This window comes from Protopterus annectens, chromosome 7.part0, assembly GCF_019279795.1.
Source record: "Protopterus annectens isolate FY-2018-M chromosome 7.part0, PAN1.0, whole genome shotgun sequence".
In the NCBI taxonomy this organism is placed as follows: domain Eukaryota; kingdom Metazoa; phylum Chordata; order Ceratodontiformes; family Protopteridae; genus Protopterus; species Protopterus annectens.
The window spans coordinates 280,503,218-280,518,319 of NC_056739.1; the positions used below are offsets into that span (position 1 = coordinate 280,503,218).

General features: G+C 39.7%; 1 protein-coding gene across 1 annotated transcript in view; it reads right to left on the reverse strand.

Moving 5' to 3' along the window:
• Nucleotides 1–11,038: 11,038 nt before the first annotated feature.
• The window catches only part of LOC122806397 (fibroblast growth factor receptor substrate 2-like), a 474,993-nt gene continuing 470,929 nt past the window's right edge, over nt 11,039–15,102 (reverse strand). The window contains exon 7 of the mRNA XM_044076763.1: nt 11,039–12,254. Within this exon, the coding sequence (XP_043932698.1) occupies nt 11,295–12,254 (960 nt within the window). The 3' untranslated portion in view covers nt 11,039–11,294. The remainder of the gene's footprint in view (nt 12,255–15,102) is intronic.

The window sequence follows — 15,102 nt, forward strand, 5'->3', positions numbered from 1 at the left end:
TTTTCTGGATGAATCCAGATGTGTTGGCTGTCCACTCAAGGCATCTGCAAAGCACTTCCAATCTCTTGGAATGTACATTAATACCTGACAGAAGTAGAATACCTATACTTTCAGCCTCAAAATACTTCAATAAATGATATTAAGACCTTGCCCTTCTCTGTCTGGACAATACTGCAATGCTGGAATACTTGAATAATCTGGTCAGATGGGAGGAACCAGCAAAACAAGGATTTCTGAAGCCTTAAGGTGTAAAAAATAGCTTCAAATCCAGTAATATATTTGCAATTAATTTTCTTTCCAAACAGCAACACAGTCATTAGGAATGAAAAGCACCTAGGTGTACTCTCTGTAATGAGGCACTTACAAAAAAATTTTGCTTGGTATGGAAGAAGAAAACAGAAATGCTTCCACATGTGGGTGTGAAGCAGAAATGTACGAACCCAAAATGCTAGCAGAGATAAAAGACTAGGACGACATCTTAAAAGTCATGAGGATTTAGCAGTCAGTGGAGTGGACTGTTCACCACACAACCAAAGTAGGCAGATGAGAATTAGGAAATGTTACAATGCCCTGTCCAACAATACCTCTCCAGAAAGAATAATAAGTGAGTGTAAACGCTGGACTGCTGAGAAAAGTACTCAATTTACAAACAATCACTTCTGGCACATGCACTTCCAACAAAAAGTCCAACACTCATGCAACAATGCCATTATGGAAATGGCTTGCCTAAAGTGTACTTTCAGAAGGGGAACGGTATGAATCAAGAGGTTAATTTCTGAGGTCTTGAGAGGAAAAAGGCTGCTTTGAACGAGAGACAAAAATAAGCAAACAGGCTAGGTGCACTCCTGACCTTTGCAATGTAATTTCATGCTTTGCATATAACCGGGATGGTGGACAGTCTGGTTGAGCTCATGTAAATGCCTCAAACCTGGAAGAAGGGTATCCATGTGGCAGGTAACTTAGAAACAAAAATAACAATACAGTTGCCATTATGGTCTTCAGGATTAATGATGAGCAGCAAAAATACATTATCAACTTTTAAATGCTTTGACAAAATATAGAAATGTGGGTCTGTGCATAAAAAGCATGCAAGGCACAAAAAATGTGTCACTTAAAACTGCCAATTTAAGCAAACGGATGTAATCCTCTACATTCCAGGTTTTCAAAATGGACTTCAGGTTTTTCACAGAACGCTTCAAACACTCATGCTAATTCAAAGTATCCATGTCCTAATTCTGATAACTTCTGCAAAGGGACAAGCCACAGGAAAACTGATACAAAGACAATTCATCATCATCAAAGTCCTTGCTGACATTCCATGGAGAAGACCATGGGGGGGGGGGGGTCTGTGGTCTGACATCATGAATCCCCCACCCCCCGTAACAGAGTCCCAAGCCTTCAACCATTGATAATGATACCCTTCTAACAAAGTATTCATTACAGTGAGTCAGCATCATGGAAGAATCTACCCATGCAAATGTCACTGCTCAGGAGAATAAGTGGATGTCTATCCAGAAGATTAACTCTAACTGAAAGAGGAAATGACCAAAGAGAGGAGGTGGAAGGGAGCTGCTGCTGAATCACTGAGCTCTGAGGAACATGCAGACCTTGAGGATTGTAGGCCTTTGCTCCTGATCCCTTACCTTGTGCATGTGACTGCATGTGACCCACATAAAAAGTGCCCTTAGACTGAGGATTCAAATCATTTATGAAGAGATACGATAGTTCCACACTCATTATCCTTAATTCCATTTCTGCAGGCAGTAACAAAACTGACATATGAACAGCAGTGGCAGTCACACACTGATGAATTACTGGCTACTGTAGCAGTACTGACACAATGCAAACATCCAAAACAGAGCACAAAAATCTGCCGAAGATCCTACTTTGCTATCTGCTGACCACACTGGCACACAGCTAGTCTATGTGGCTTAGTACCAGGCATTTTTGTGGAAGTGAATGTTGCTGTTCTCCTGTGACAATTGCAGGAAAGCAATCTAGACAAAGAAAACAGATGGAAAGAAATGGTGACTGTGGTGGTGAGTGTGTCATTTAACAAAGACAGAGGAAACTGTCAGAGTGAGCAAGGGTTCCACGTATATAGGTAACTGTATTTTCTATACCGGGTTTTGAGCACAGGAAATGAGCACCTTAGTGTCTTAACTTCTAGTCAACTTGAAGTATGATCTTTGGTTTGGTTTGTAGCCCAGACACAGCAGCAGTTACCTGATCTGTTGCGTTAAGCACCTTGAACACCACACCATTCTTGTAATCATCAGTCATACAGCCTAACATAATTAACTGTGATGAAAGAAGTAGTAGTATAATGAACCCTTTAAAAATGTACCCAAAATAAATATTATACATTCATGATATGCGAGACATCTCAGCAATAATACCTGACCTTGCCATCATATCCAAACAACTTTTAACAATAAAAAAACATTAAAGATAGCATGTGCACCCTGCCCATTCCATTTGTTAGGCTACGTGCAAACATTGTATGACCGAACCCACAATCACGAACAACTGCAGACCAAGACCACAGATGATTAAGCATCTGTTTTTTTTCCACTGGTAATTTTTACATGAATTTCCACATACAGGGGGGAAGCTCCAAAGATCAAAATTAATGACATACTCCAACAGACCAGTGTGAGGGCGGTGGGCAGTTGACTATGTTGTCACAGACAGAGGATTAAAATCAGGAGCTGGTGTGTGGAGCACACCCTAGCCTGACTGCCTTTTCCAAAGTTCAGTAGGGTACATAATTACTACAACAGTTCCCACAGAATGCCAGTGGAAGCTGCAGGTACAGCACTGATCACGTGAAAAACAGAAGACAGATGCTACTAAGTTGTGGTGCTAGGAACTCTGTTCCTACTGTAACAATGCACTGGCTGCCAATATGCTTAGGGACTGCAGAGTCTGTGAATGAATGCCAGGAATGCTAAGGTACTCTACATTCATTAACAGTTTAAACTTCTGTATGTTTTATGTTCAAATGCCACATACAGCAAGTGATATCCACGGCAGAAAAGACTTGCCTTCCAATACAAGAATTCTGTTGATGGATATGGTTGTTCATGTCTCAAGATTTTGAGGATTGTATGAACTTTCCAGGAGCAATGCTGAATAGAATGAGAAGTGCAGGCTGTATTGTGGCCATGCAGGAAGTGCAGAAACTGTCACTGAACTTTGCTAACTACACTGTTAATTACAGTCACTTGTTTAGTTCTGTTTTTATTTTCAGAAATACATTACCATAATACAGAAAGTTTTCCTGGAATGGAACTATGTCATGTATTTATTTCAGCAGCCACTATACTGGTCATTGCAGGCTTTGATTTATTTATTCTTTTAAACTTCTGAAGCAGTTCATATATCTACAAAAATAGACTGCTGTTACTTGAGATGTATTCATTCCAGCAATAGGTATTCAAACTTATGTGCCCTCTACCAAGGTTTTCCTTTCTTGGCTAGCCATGAACAGTGGTTTCTGCTGGATTGTATGAACACTAGAAAGGCATAAAACTCAGAACAAGTTGCATAAAATTTAAAAGTTCTCTCCATCCACAGATACTCTGTTTCAATCCTTTGTGCCGAGGCACATAATTTGGAATTTCACAGACAAGAAAGGAGACACAAACCTTAAGTTTTACTGTTTGAACACTTTAGTGTTTTTTATATTTAATGTTTTAATAAATATCATAGACAGCTGCTCAAAAATTAGGTTATTCTTTTTTCTATAGGTTATATGCTTCTTTCAATTCTTTTTTGCATCATATAGTTTACTAAATACTGATGCAGCTAAATGTTGATAGGAACATTTGCTCTGTCATGTTACTGCTTTTAAAACTGGTTACCTTACAGGCACAAATTTAAGATCTCACAGCTTTGCCCTATGGTTGTGGGCATTTTTTTGCTGCAGTCTGATTGCACAACTGCTCAGAAAGAAATATGCAACATTTTACCTACCTTTTAACAGATATTTACTTAATACTACAACTCAGTAAGAAGAAAGAGTTTATTTAGATTTGGGGTACTTGATTAAAAACAACCAGCATTACAGCCAAGTAATAGCTTCCTAGTGTTGCTACTATTTCTTTTTTAGTCCTGTCATATAGATGGGTATGACTATATACCCTTATGGGATAAATTAGTATTAAGTGTACCACCTGAGCACTTATGTGACCTAGGGACCACAATCCCACCAAGAAATGTCAGTTTATCACTTGGATTATTTAGTACGCTTCAAATATATTGGTAAAAACTGATATGGCACTTTTGTCCTACCTAGTGGACACTTCGGCAACTGTGCTTGCTTGTGTAGATGACTAAAGAGCAGTACACAGTATTTTAACTACATGTGAATTTGTTTTATAGAAGATACCAGCTTACTATTGCATTGTTGTGAGATTACAGTTGAGATATCACACATCAAAAATATATAATTGCTGGCATTGTCTTTTTCCTGTGACACCACTATGGGATAAATCAGCATGACCTTTTAAGTGTACCACTTCAGCATTTATGCAATCTACAGAGCCTAGACTACTCTGTCCTTAAGACGTATTTGTACCTTTTCTGAGACTCGGGCACATCCTTGCATCCCCATTTAATATGTTCCCTCATCCAGTTAAGAAAATCTCTGAAGATGTCTGTTGGAGGAGAACCTGGGGGCATGGTACACTCATGTCCGTAATCAGGCTTAGTGCCGAGGAAATCTGCTCTCTATAGATCACATTTTACTCATCTCGGGCCATATACAGAAAGTCAGTAAGCGTGTCCCTCTAAACTTTATTAATATGACAGGAACGGGGAGGTTCTTTGTTAAAGAATGAGTTAGCAACTGATTTTTTTTTTTGTATTGCAGATTTGCCCACACATTTGACAACCATTTAACTTTACTACAGTGACCTAACAGCAGCAGAGTTCTAGTTACTTTACACAGAAAAAACATTAGTAAATAATGAGTTATGGCAGGGTTACAGCAGCAACATGTGCTTAAGTTCAGAAATACATTAGGTTTTTTGCATCTGCTAACTTTTAGCAACATGATTATATAGCAGAGTTCTAGCTCAGGAAGCAACAGGTAGCTGCTGATTTGTTCTGACAACAATCCCAATGTTTCCTATGATGGAGACTAAGGTAATGGAAGATAAGTATGAAAACACTTGTCAATTTCAAAGGCAAAGCAGAAAAAGCTAAGAAGCAATAGATACGGCTACATGTACTGGCAGAGCAGCACTGGGATAATAGATGCTTAGTGTGACATCAGGTCACGCACCCATTTTTCTGCCACCAAGGCAGCCCCGGTCACAACACCAATTCAAAGCAGTTATACAGGGACGGTGGCAGAGAATAGTGGTTTACATGTCATTACTTACACACCACATTCAACGAAATAAAAATCAAGGTGACCACCATGGCTGTTTTTAGCCATGGTGGTCATCTTGATTTTTATTTTGTTGACTTTATTTGTACAAGATCGAACTTTGGTTGCTTGTGGTATTTTTCTGTTTGCATATCATAGAATCTATGCAGCTTTGTATGTCCAGTAGATGGGGGCATCAGTGGCTCACATTGAAAAAAATGGGGCCACTGGGAGTCTTAACGCTTGAAAAGATTATTTGCATGGATAACTACATCAAATGTTCCTTCTCCATGTCAGCTCATGCATAAACAACAAGGAACATCTGGATGGTGGAATATTTTGAGAACAAGTAATTGGCAATATGGGTTTCAGTATCCAGCACAGAACCATTCAATGGATATAGTTTCTGGGGTATGATGTTTTTGAGTGTAATCAGTTGGCAACATTTCCTAAAAAGTACTCTGTCAGGAGTACCGGTCGAGCAAATTAGTACTACTAAGAAAACGATTTTTTTTGAGCTGGGATACAGGATCTGAATTGCCTAAACATTGTAAGGCCTTGTTAAGTTTAATTCTGGTGGCTGCCAAAAATGCAATTACTACAAAATAGAAATCAAAGTGTAAATCAGTCATACTTGAAGTAGTGAAATCATAAGACATAAAAAAATAGGAAGTAGAATCTTTTAAAAAGGGTAGGAGTAAGTTACATGGAAAATTGGAAATTGTGGGAACAATACATACAGAAAAATGTTTTGGAAGGGGAATGTGGTCAAGAGAAGACAGGAATTGAACAATGTATGTAATCTTGGACCGATTACATTGCACAGAGGATTGTATGTGATGTATGTTTGTAAATGTGAACTGTTTAATATGGTTTGATTACTTTTATATTAATGTTAGTCTGCCTACCTATGTCGCTGCTGATAATTCAATAAAGGTTTTTTTTTTTTTAAAGGGTCCTGGGGTATCAGTTGGTTTTAACTCAAGACTGAGCTGGCATGGTAAATAAAACACTGGGTTACCTCAGAAATAATTGTGCTTCATTTACAAGGAAATGATTTGCACCTATAAAAGAACTGAAAGTGTGAAATGCTGTGAGATAGAATGATTTCTTTTAGCGAAGTGACCTTAGCAGCATATGTTGTGTTCTGAAGCAGTACAAAGGTTAAGGCGGTGCACTTTAATTTCATGAAGGGTAGAATAAAAGTTTAAAAGGACACAAAATGAATTCATGAGGAAGACAGGACACAGAAGGATGGCTTCTATCTTGGCCATCCACTGATTAATGTAATGAGATGGACAGCAGGTATGGAGCTCAATGGCTAAGCCTACAATAAGCCTTATGAGATATGTGCTTGGTGGAAGGAGGAGTTTTCACTTCTTTGTGGGAAAGCCAGGGATGTTAAGAGAGGAGGAGGACACATGACTTGTCAGCTGGTCTACACAAGTATGACTGCCTGGGGGGAGGATACCACAACTGGTAGTCAGTCATCTCTTGGCAGACTGTAAGATGACTCATACAAAACTTGGCAGTCTAGAAGCGGATATCAGCAGTGCACACTGTGTAGTATCCCCCCCCACCAAAAAAAACAAACTACCTTTTACACACCTCCTGGCTTTGGTCTGAATGATTTAAGTAGGACACAAAAGGATGGCCTGAGTGGAAGTCTTGCTGTCCTCATACCGCAGGACCCTTAAAAAAAAACACCTTTACTGAAGTATCACATGCGACATAGATCAAATAAAAAAAAGTAGCTGTGTACATTTAACTCCAAGCTTGTCTGCCTCTAATTAGAGATATGTCTATAGTCGGTCTACAATAAAATAAGGGATGACAAATTATATCGGTCAAAAAAAGGAAGGCCATTAAATATAGTCTGGAAAAATATTTGGAATGTAGAGTGATTGCTGTCCAAATGAACTTTGGCAATTAACTGACCCACACTCACTAGCCCTACAGAGTTCTCTTGTCAATGTTATTCAGGTTGACATAACATAAGGCCAGCAGGGACTTCCACTCAGCTGGTCGGGGTGATGAGCAAGCAAATCTTACTAAAAAACACAAACAGGTAAAAGCATCACGCTTTCACACCGCACAATGTCCAACTGATACAAACTGAATGAAAATTGACTTGGTATTGCATCCTTCCAGAGGCTTTCAGCAAGGATACACAGTTAATACTTATTTAATAATGTATCAGTCTAAAGCACATCACACCTTACACTTGGCACCTCTCTAAACAACGATGGCTAGTAAATTAACAAATGCAAATGAAAATTGTAATGGTAAGTTTTACACTGCAAAAGAAATATTCCCTCAGGGGAAGCTCCAGAATAGACGAGCATTCATAAAACTGGTAAGTAAAAAACTTTATGGAAACTACACCAGACTCATTATTGCATAGAACACATGTCAATTCTGACACTTGTCAGTTTAAATCATAGGATTAAGGATTTCTCAGTCTTGCCAGAACTTCTTTTTACCTGAGGGGGATGGGAAAGCTTCTTCTAAAATATCACCAGATTATGGGAATCAGCTTTGTGCTGCAATCAGAATGGAGAATTAAGCTTCGTTTCAAACAAGAATGGAATACTTAAGCAATCTGCAAGAATGCATTTTTTTAAATTAAAGACAGCGTTTAGGCAACATTATGGTAAACGATCTTTGGCATTTTTATTCGCTGAATAATGTTGGTAATGACAGCACAAACGGACACAGTTTGTGCACACACTGCAAACATTAAAACATTCAGCTCGGGGTGGGGGTGGGGGGCTGTTCTCATATTATACCAAAAGCAGCTTTGTAAACTAAAGTAAGTATTAGTCACTTAATCTTTTGTATCTTGACTTATGTTTTGCCTATTCCTGCATTTTCAATCTGCATGACTTTATACATGATGACAGAGTTGTCACCATTTCTGACACCCAACCCTGGACATTTTTTTTATGGAACTGGGAGATGTTTTAGGACAAACCATACTGATAACCAGTACAAAGGACCAGACTTCACTTTTTTTCAAAATAAAAGCTCACTTTTGTAGAATTAAAGTTGTTTTGCTGTTTCATGTAATAATTAAAAATGTTTGAGATAATTGCTTTATACATATATTAAAAGGAACATAGGTAACATTTTTGCTCTAAAAAGCCAAACAGGTTTGTCATTTTTCATTTTTTTTGCCTGGCATAAATGAAATACGCAAAACAGAGATGATTAACGCTGTGACATAAACCACATAAAGGGATACTAGACCATGTGTAATTAGTTGGTTAACATGTTTACTCACATTCTTATGCATCCCGCTTTTAAGTTGTAGCAACGCAGATGGAATGTCACAAACTTACTGAACAGAATGAAGACGACTTTCTTACTTACTGAACAGAATGAAGACGACTTTCTTTTAGCAGGATAGTCTGACACACACTGTGGCACAGTGCATACTATTTAAAACAATGTTTTATTCCCTAGCCAGTACCCCCCCCCCCTTTTATAACCTCTACTATTGTCATCCACCACCTAGAGATGCATGTAAAGTGGGATAACTCCAAGATGACTGGAGTAGGGAAATGTTAGCATAATGTCCAGTCTTAAATACAAGACTTATACATTATCGGTTAGTCTAGATGCTTAAAAAACATGACAACTCTTCAGCATTTAACCACCAACAAAAAACAAATTAGTGACTTATCTTCTTTTTAGTGTTACAAATACTTTTGCTTTTTTGTTGTTGCATTTCAGTTGCACAATATGATCTCATGTGGCTGCAAAGCTGCACAATGCAGCATTTTTTTTACCCACCATGTACGTAGCATAACCAAAATTCCCTCCCTATAGCAGAACTCTACTATGTGCTACTACCAGAACACTGCTACCCTACACTGGATTAGCAGGTGGATCAAGAATTAAGGAATGAATCCATACAAGGACATGTGACATTTCAGCAGTGGAAAAAAAAAAAAAAACAATCATGGTACCATGCCAAACCCAACTGTCACAAAATAAATGGCATCAAACACCAGACAGAAAGCTCAATCAAATACTCTGATCATCCATGCCATTTCTTCCTTTCCCCAAGAAAGAAGAACAGGCCTTTGCTAGCCATGTTCTTTCCCTTCAGGACTAGCTCCTGAGGCATCTGAGTTATTAGAATGTGGCTCATTGGTGTCAGAGATGGAAGCTTTTCCTCTATGCCCATGTGGCTAGCAACTCTGATACACTTTTTGTCTAGTGCTAAGCAACAGCTAAGTGTCACACAACTACCAAACGAGTATAAAAAATAGTATTACGTGCTATGCAGTTATATTTAAAACAAGCAATGTTTTTCCTTTCAAAAGAGAGAGCAAATGTAAGTATTTTACAGGTGCTGTGTTGCTGTATGGGCTACAAACTGAAAACCAAGGCTATCCAAGGACCAAATATGAATGCATTACACTTAGTGATTGTCCAAGTCCTGAAGGTATGCACTTCCACTTACAGTTCTGTAAAAAGAAATTAATTTAATACTAAACTGATATGATTTGCAGTAATAAGAAACCCAGCTATGCAGTGCACTCTCAAGAAAGTGAAAATGGCTGTACATCTCCTGCAATATGCAAGACATCTTTTAAAACTAAGTGTGAGGTCTCCAAACCAACAGTAATATGTGAAAACTGACAACAATTTTAACAACCAGAAATACTGAAAGAAGGATCTTTCATAACTGAAAAAAAAACACAATTAGAACATTTTCTACCACTGGCCTCCACATGCAGTACTGAGATTACATCCTTTATGAATCATTCCCCAAGGACAGTTAAATAATTTCCTCCTGAGGGTAGCCCGTTATATTCAACATTTACAACTAAGTAACAATGCTAAAACAGGATACTACTTAGCAATCCGTTGTCAGGTGGAGGTTACTGATGCCAATAAGGCAGTAATCATCTCATGGAGCTGTATAGCTGAACAGTGCTACTGCACCATTTTACTAATTTTAGAACAAATTGAACTGTACCAGGTACCTTTTAAACCTGGTTACTAGCACAGTTCAACAATATTATATATCCAGAAGACATTGGCTCAATTCCCACAATACAACACTTGTGCAAATAATGCTAGCCTAAACCACACACACTCATGCACCCCAGCCTAAACCTAAAATTCTAAAATACATCACCAAAAAGTGCCACCTCTGGCAATTAAATACAGCAACCCACACATTGCTAAAATGTGCAAGAAGTCATGTTTTGGTGGCAGACATGAATTACATTTTGGAACATGTGGCTTACACTGGGAAGCACAGAGGTGAAGGTAATAGAGCTAGCGTGGGTGGCCAGCAGAGGTACTACCATGCACTTATGTGCTGCATTATACCCAGTAATTTTTCTACATGCTACTCCTGAGAACATGTGTCTGTGCCCACAGAAAGTTACCTAGCTACTAAAATAAAATAAGGGATAAACTATGCAGAAGGCACCCAGGGTACATAAACTCTTACAAAGTCTGAACAATTCTGCAATTTATAAATACAGAATTTGAAATCTCCCAAATGTGCTAACTAGTTTTATTTTTCTTACAACACTCTGGAATGAGCATGATTTCTCCAAATGAGAGATTCATCTATCTGACAAGCCTTACTATGTACCTCAGTCAAAAAAAAAAAAAAAATGCCACTGGCTTGTAAACTGAAGTGCCACCAGGAGAATTCCTGCTTTTTATTACCAGTTCATGCCCTGGTAGAAGACTCTCAAATATGAGCTTTGCTCAACAGTGCAGACACGCATTCTGAAGTTGGAATAAAATTGAAGTGAAGCGTAACTTGTAGGATATGGCAAACTGTAAGGCAAGCAACACATAGAAAGGTGGTGTACAAATGTCTCCAAACCAAGTTCAGGTACATCACTCAACAATGAAAGCAGAATGGGGATTTTAGAAGTCTGTCTTACAGAGGCAGGTCAGTGCTGTTATGCCGAGTCTTTCGTGAAGTCCCATCATCCCTGGGCAGTGCTCTTTGTAAGCTGGACATAGCAGCAGTCTTTTTAATATCTATCACAGCATAGCAGTCAGTCCGCTGGGACTGGGTACAGGGAACCAAGGTGCAAGGGTATCTGGGGGTCTGAGGGTTTTCAGAGTCACTCCCACCTTCCAGCTCTACCTGAATGTAGTTCAGCTGCCTTTGCTCAGGGTACGGTCTTCGAAAGTCGAAACTGAACACATTTGGTGTACACTCCTGATGCTGAGAAAAGTCTGCTCTGTGAAGACCTGGTTGTAGTGTCACATTCTCAGTGTTGACATAGTCACACAAAGGATCGGACTTGTCATGGTAGCCATTAAAGGAAGGTGTCATCGTGCTTTCATCTTCTTCCTCTTCATCCTCTTCTTCCCTAGTCAGTGGATGACACTCCCAAACGGGTGGCAAAGAAGGGAGGTTTTCATAGTGCAGTAGGGCTGTTTTACGATAGTTACAGTTGTTCATAGGTGGTCCTTCTCCCCCAAACTTAAATCGGCCACCACGCCGGAATCCAAGGGCTCCAGGGGGCAAAAGGCCATTCATGTTCTCATAAGCTAATTTGCAGTTTTCTTTTTGCTCATTGTTGTTGTAGTGTGGGTCTACATCACCAAAGCAGTTGCGCCCCATACAATCCTGTCGCTCCCTGTGAAACCTAGAGAAGCCTTCTCGTTCCATCATCCATCGTTGGGCTGGTGTTGGTCCTAGGACAAACTTCACTTCCCCTGGATGTAAATAAACCTGTGGGTTACGATCTTCCATGGAGTGACTACGGTAATTTCCAAGGCTTCCTGATGTACTATGGTAGGAGGGATGTACCTCAGGAAGAGAGTGCACACAATGTCTTCCTTTCAGCTCCTTCTCCACATTGGTCGTATTCACATATGTGTGCGACTACACAGGGAAAGAAAAAGAAAGTTTCAGCACTACTACCATTTAGGTAATACTTATTAAAAGAAATGGACAGTTTGTGCGTGTGTGGCAATATATTTATACGTATGAGTGTGTATACATTTTAAGCATTTCAAAACATAACTTCAAAAGAATATTAAACAAAAAAAAACATAGCTGCTGCAAATACATACACATACATGTGTGTAGACACAAACTCCCATATGCATATAAACACAAGGAAGAGAACACTGAGAAAATTATACAAGTCTCTTTAATCATCCATATACGTACATACCCCCCCTCCCCGTTTTCTCTACTATGAAAAGCGCATGTTTCCATGTGACAAACTGACCTCTGCAATGATGTACATTAAGAATCCTGGTGGCTCTGCTTTGTTGTTTATGTATAAGGCTAGAAGTTATGGAAAGTAACCTAGCTTAGCGTCTAACCCAAGGCAGAGGGATCAAAAAACAATTCGAAAAAAAAAATCTATGTACAGCCCTGTTACTTGCATTGCTCTCAGTTCATCTCTCTGCATCACACTATTACTGTTCTTGCACTGATATCCAGTCTTCACATTTGATGCAGTACACAAGATTCTTGCTGGAAGATGGCTGCCTTAGCTGTCAAGGATCAACTGAGAGAGAGGCAATTTCGTGACGGAACCAAAAGTCAAGAGATACACAACAGCCTGTGATATACAATTCTATCTGCACAGTTCCAGGAAAGACACTGACATTGGTCGGAGGTCAGGATCAAACCATGTACCTTGGACATGGACCCACTGACTAAAGCACAAACAGTGTTCGGCCTCACAGAGGGGTTCCCAGTGGGAGTGGGTGTACACCAGGGTTCAGCTCTGAGACCACTGCTGTTCATACTGGTGATGGACTACATTAGCAAACAGGTTTGAAGGGGACAGATCAACAAAGCTGTTGTATGCCGACAATGTGGCAGTACAGACAGACTCTGAGCTAGAATTTCAGCAAAGGTAGGATGAAACTAAGCACAGATAAGATGGTGGTAATGGCAACAAATTGGAGAAATCTGAAGAAGCTGAGAATAGATATAGAAGGGAAGAGAGTGGAACAGGTAAACAGCTTCAAGTATCTGAGAGGGGTGGTTGAGGAGAAGGGTAGTCTGAATGAAGAGGTCAAAGCTAGAATCAGAGGAGCCGCAGCCAACTGGCACAGAGTTGTCAGGTGTAATCTATGACAGAAGAATGCCAAAGAAGCTGAAAAGTAAGGTGCACAAGACAGTGGTGTGACCAGTACTACTGTATGGTACAGAAACCTGGGCAGTAAAGGCAGAACAGCTGAAGAAGCTAGAGGTGATGGAAATGAAGTGCCTGAGAAAGGTGGTTGGATGCACACTGTGGGGCAGGCGAAGAAATGAGGACATAAGAGCAGAAGCCAAAGTATCTTCAATTGCAGAAAAAAATCAAAGAGAACAGATTATGGTGGTTTGGGCACGTGTAAAAAAGCAGAAGACAATCTGATGAGGAAGATTTGGGACCAACAATAAGAAGGTAAGAGGAAGCGAGGCTGTCCAGCAAAGAGGTGGATGGATTATGTGAAAGAAGATCTGTGACAGTCAGGCGTGAGCGTTGAAGAAGGCAGGAGTGTAGCACCGAATCGAGGGAGTTGGCGACAGTTAACACGATACCCCAACCCCATGTAGAATAAAATGGGAAAAAGGGGGCTGCTGATGAGTTCCAGGAAAGACATCTTCTCTACTGCTCCACTGTTCAGAGGCAATACCTTTTTCACAGACCTTCACAATATTCACCTGTGCTCATATATATGTTATGTTTAAGAGAAAAGTGCAGATATGTGAGTATTCACTACATCTGAAAATCTCTAAGAGCAATTCCTGCAGCAAAGGAGCTTGAGGCAGCTGTCCACCTCCAGCTTTCAAAAATCCTCACTAATAGCCACTTCTAATTTAACAAAAAAAAGTTTCAGGCAGTCACAGCATTCAAACAGCTATGCTCAAAACAATAAAGTATGTTACTATGAGGTAGGGCAAGGGCCATCAGCCAGCAAGTGAATTTCTGGACTTCTCCAAAGTTTTTGGCCTTGTGGACCACTTTCTACTTTTTTTCAGGTAGAGGGAAAGAGATTGCAACCAAGCCAGGATAAACTTGTCCAAAAGCCACCTCAAAGACCAAACCCAGGCTGTCTGGCAAAACAGGCCTTCAATCAGCTACAGAATGAATCCTGGGGTGCACTTAAAGGATCCACCCTAAACTGCAACCGTTTCTCATTCTTGTAAAGCTGAAAACACTCAGACTGCTGCATTTAAGTACACCTTGCAGGTTAGTCAAGAAGTCCTAGAATTCCTTCTAAAGAAGGACACTTTCTTAGATCTACTGGGACGAACAATTCTCATTACTGATCACATAGAAAATGCACCTGGAGAGAAGATCATCCTTGTAATTTGCCAGAAAACCAAACGTTTTAAGAAAAGACCAAAATTTGGAGGCAAAAATCTGGACGTTCTGCAAAAATCTGGGCAGCTGAGAGTCAACACAAAAGAGATTCATTGTTTACTTTTTACAAGCCAAGAAATTCAGACACTTCATTAATAAGATTAAATTATTCAGCATGATTTTTGATCGCTAGTTCAATAAGTTATACAAAGCACTTTCGTCTTGCAAAAACTGTCAAGACTTCCAACAGATTAAGAGCTACACATGTAAGTGGAGGTAGCAGGACATATCCCAGTGAAAACAGGATGCAGAAACTTTTTTTGGTAACTGTTTGATAGAGCTGCTAAGGATCAGTGGATTAGTCAGATTGCTTCAGGATTCCACGGAGCACAGTTCTTGGCTGACCGTATTCTGGAA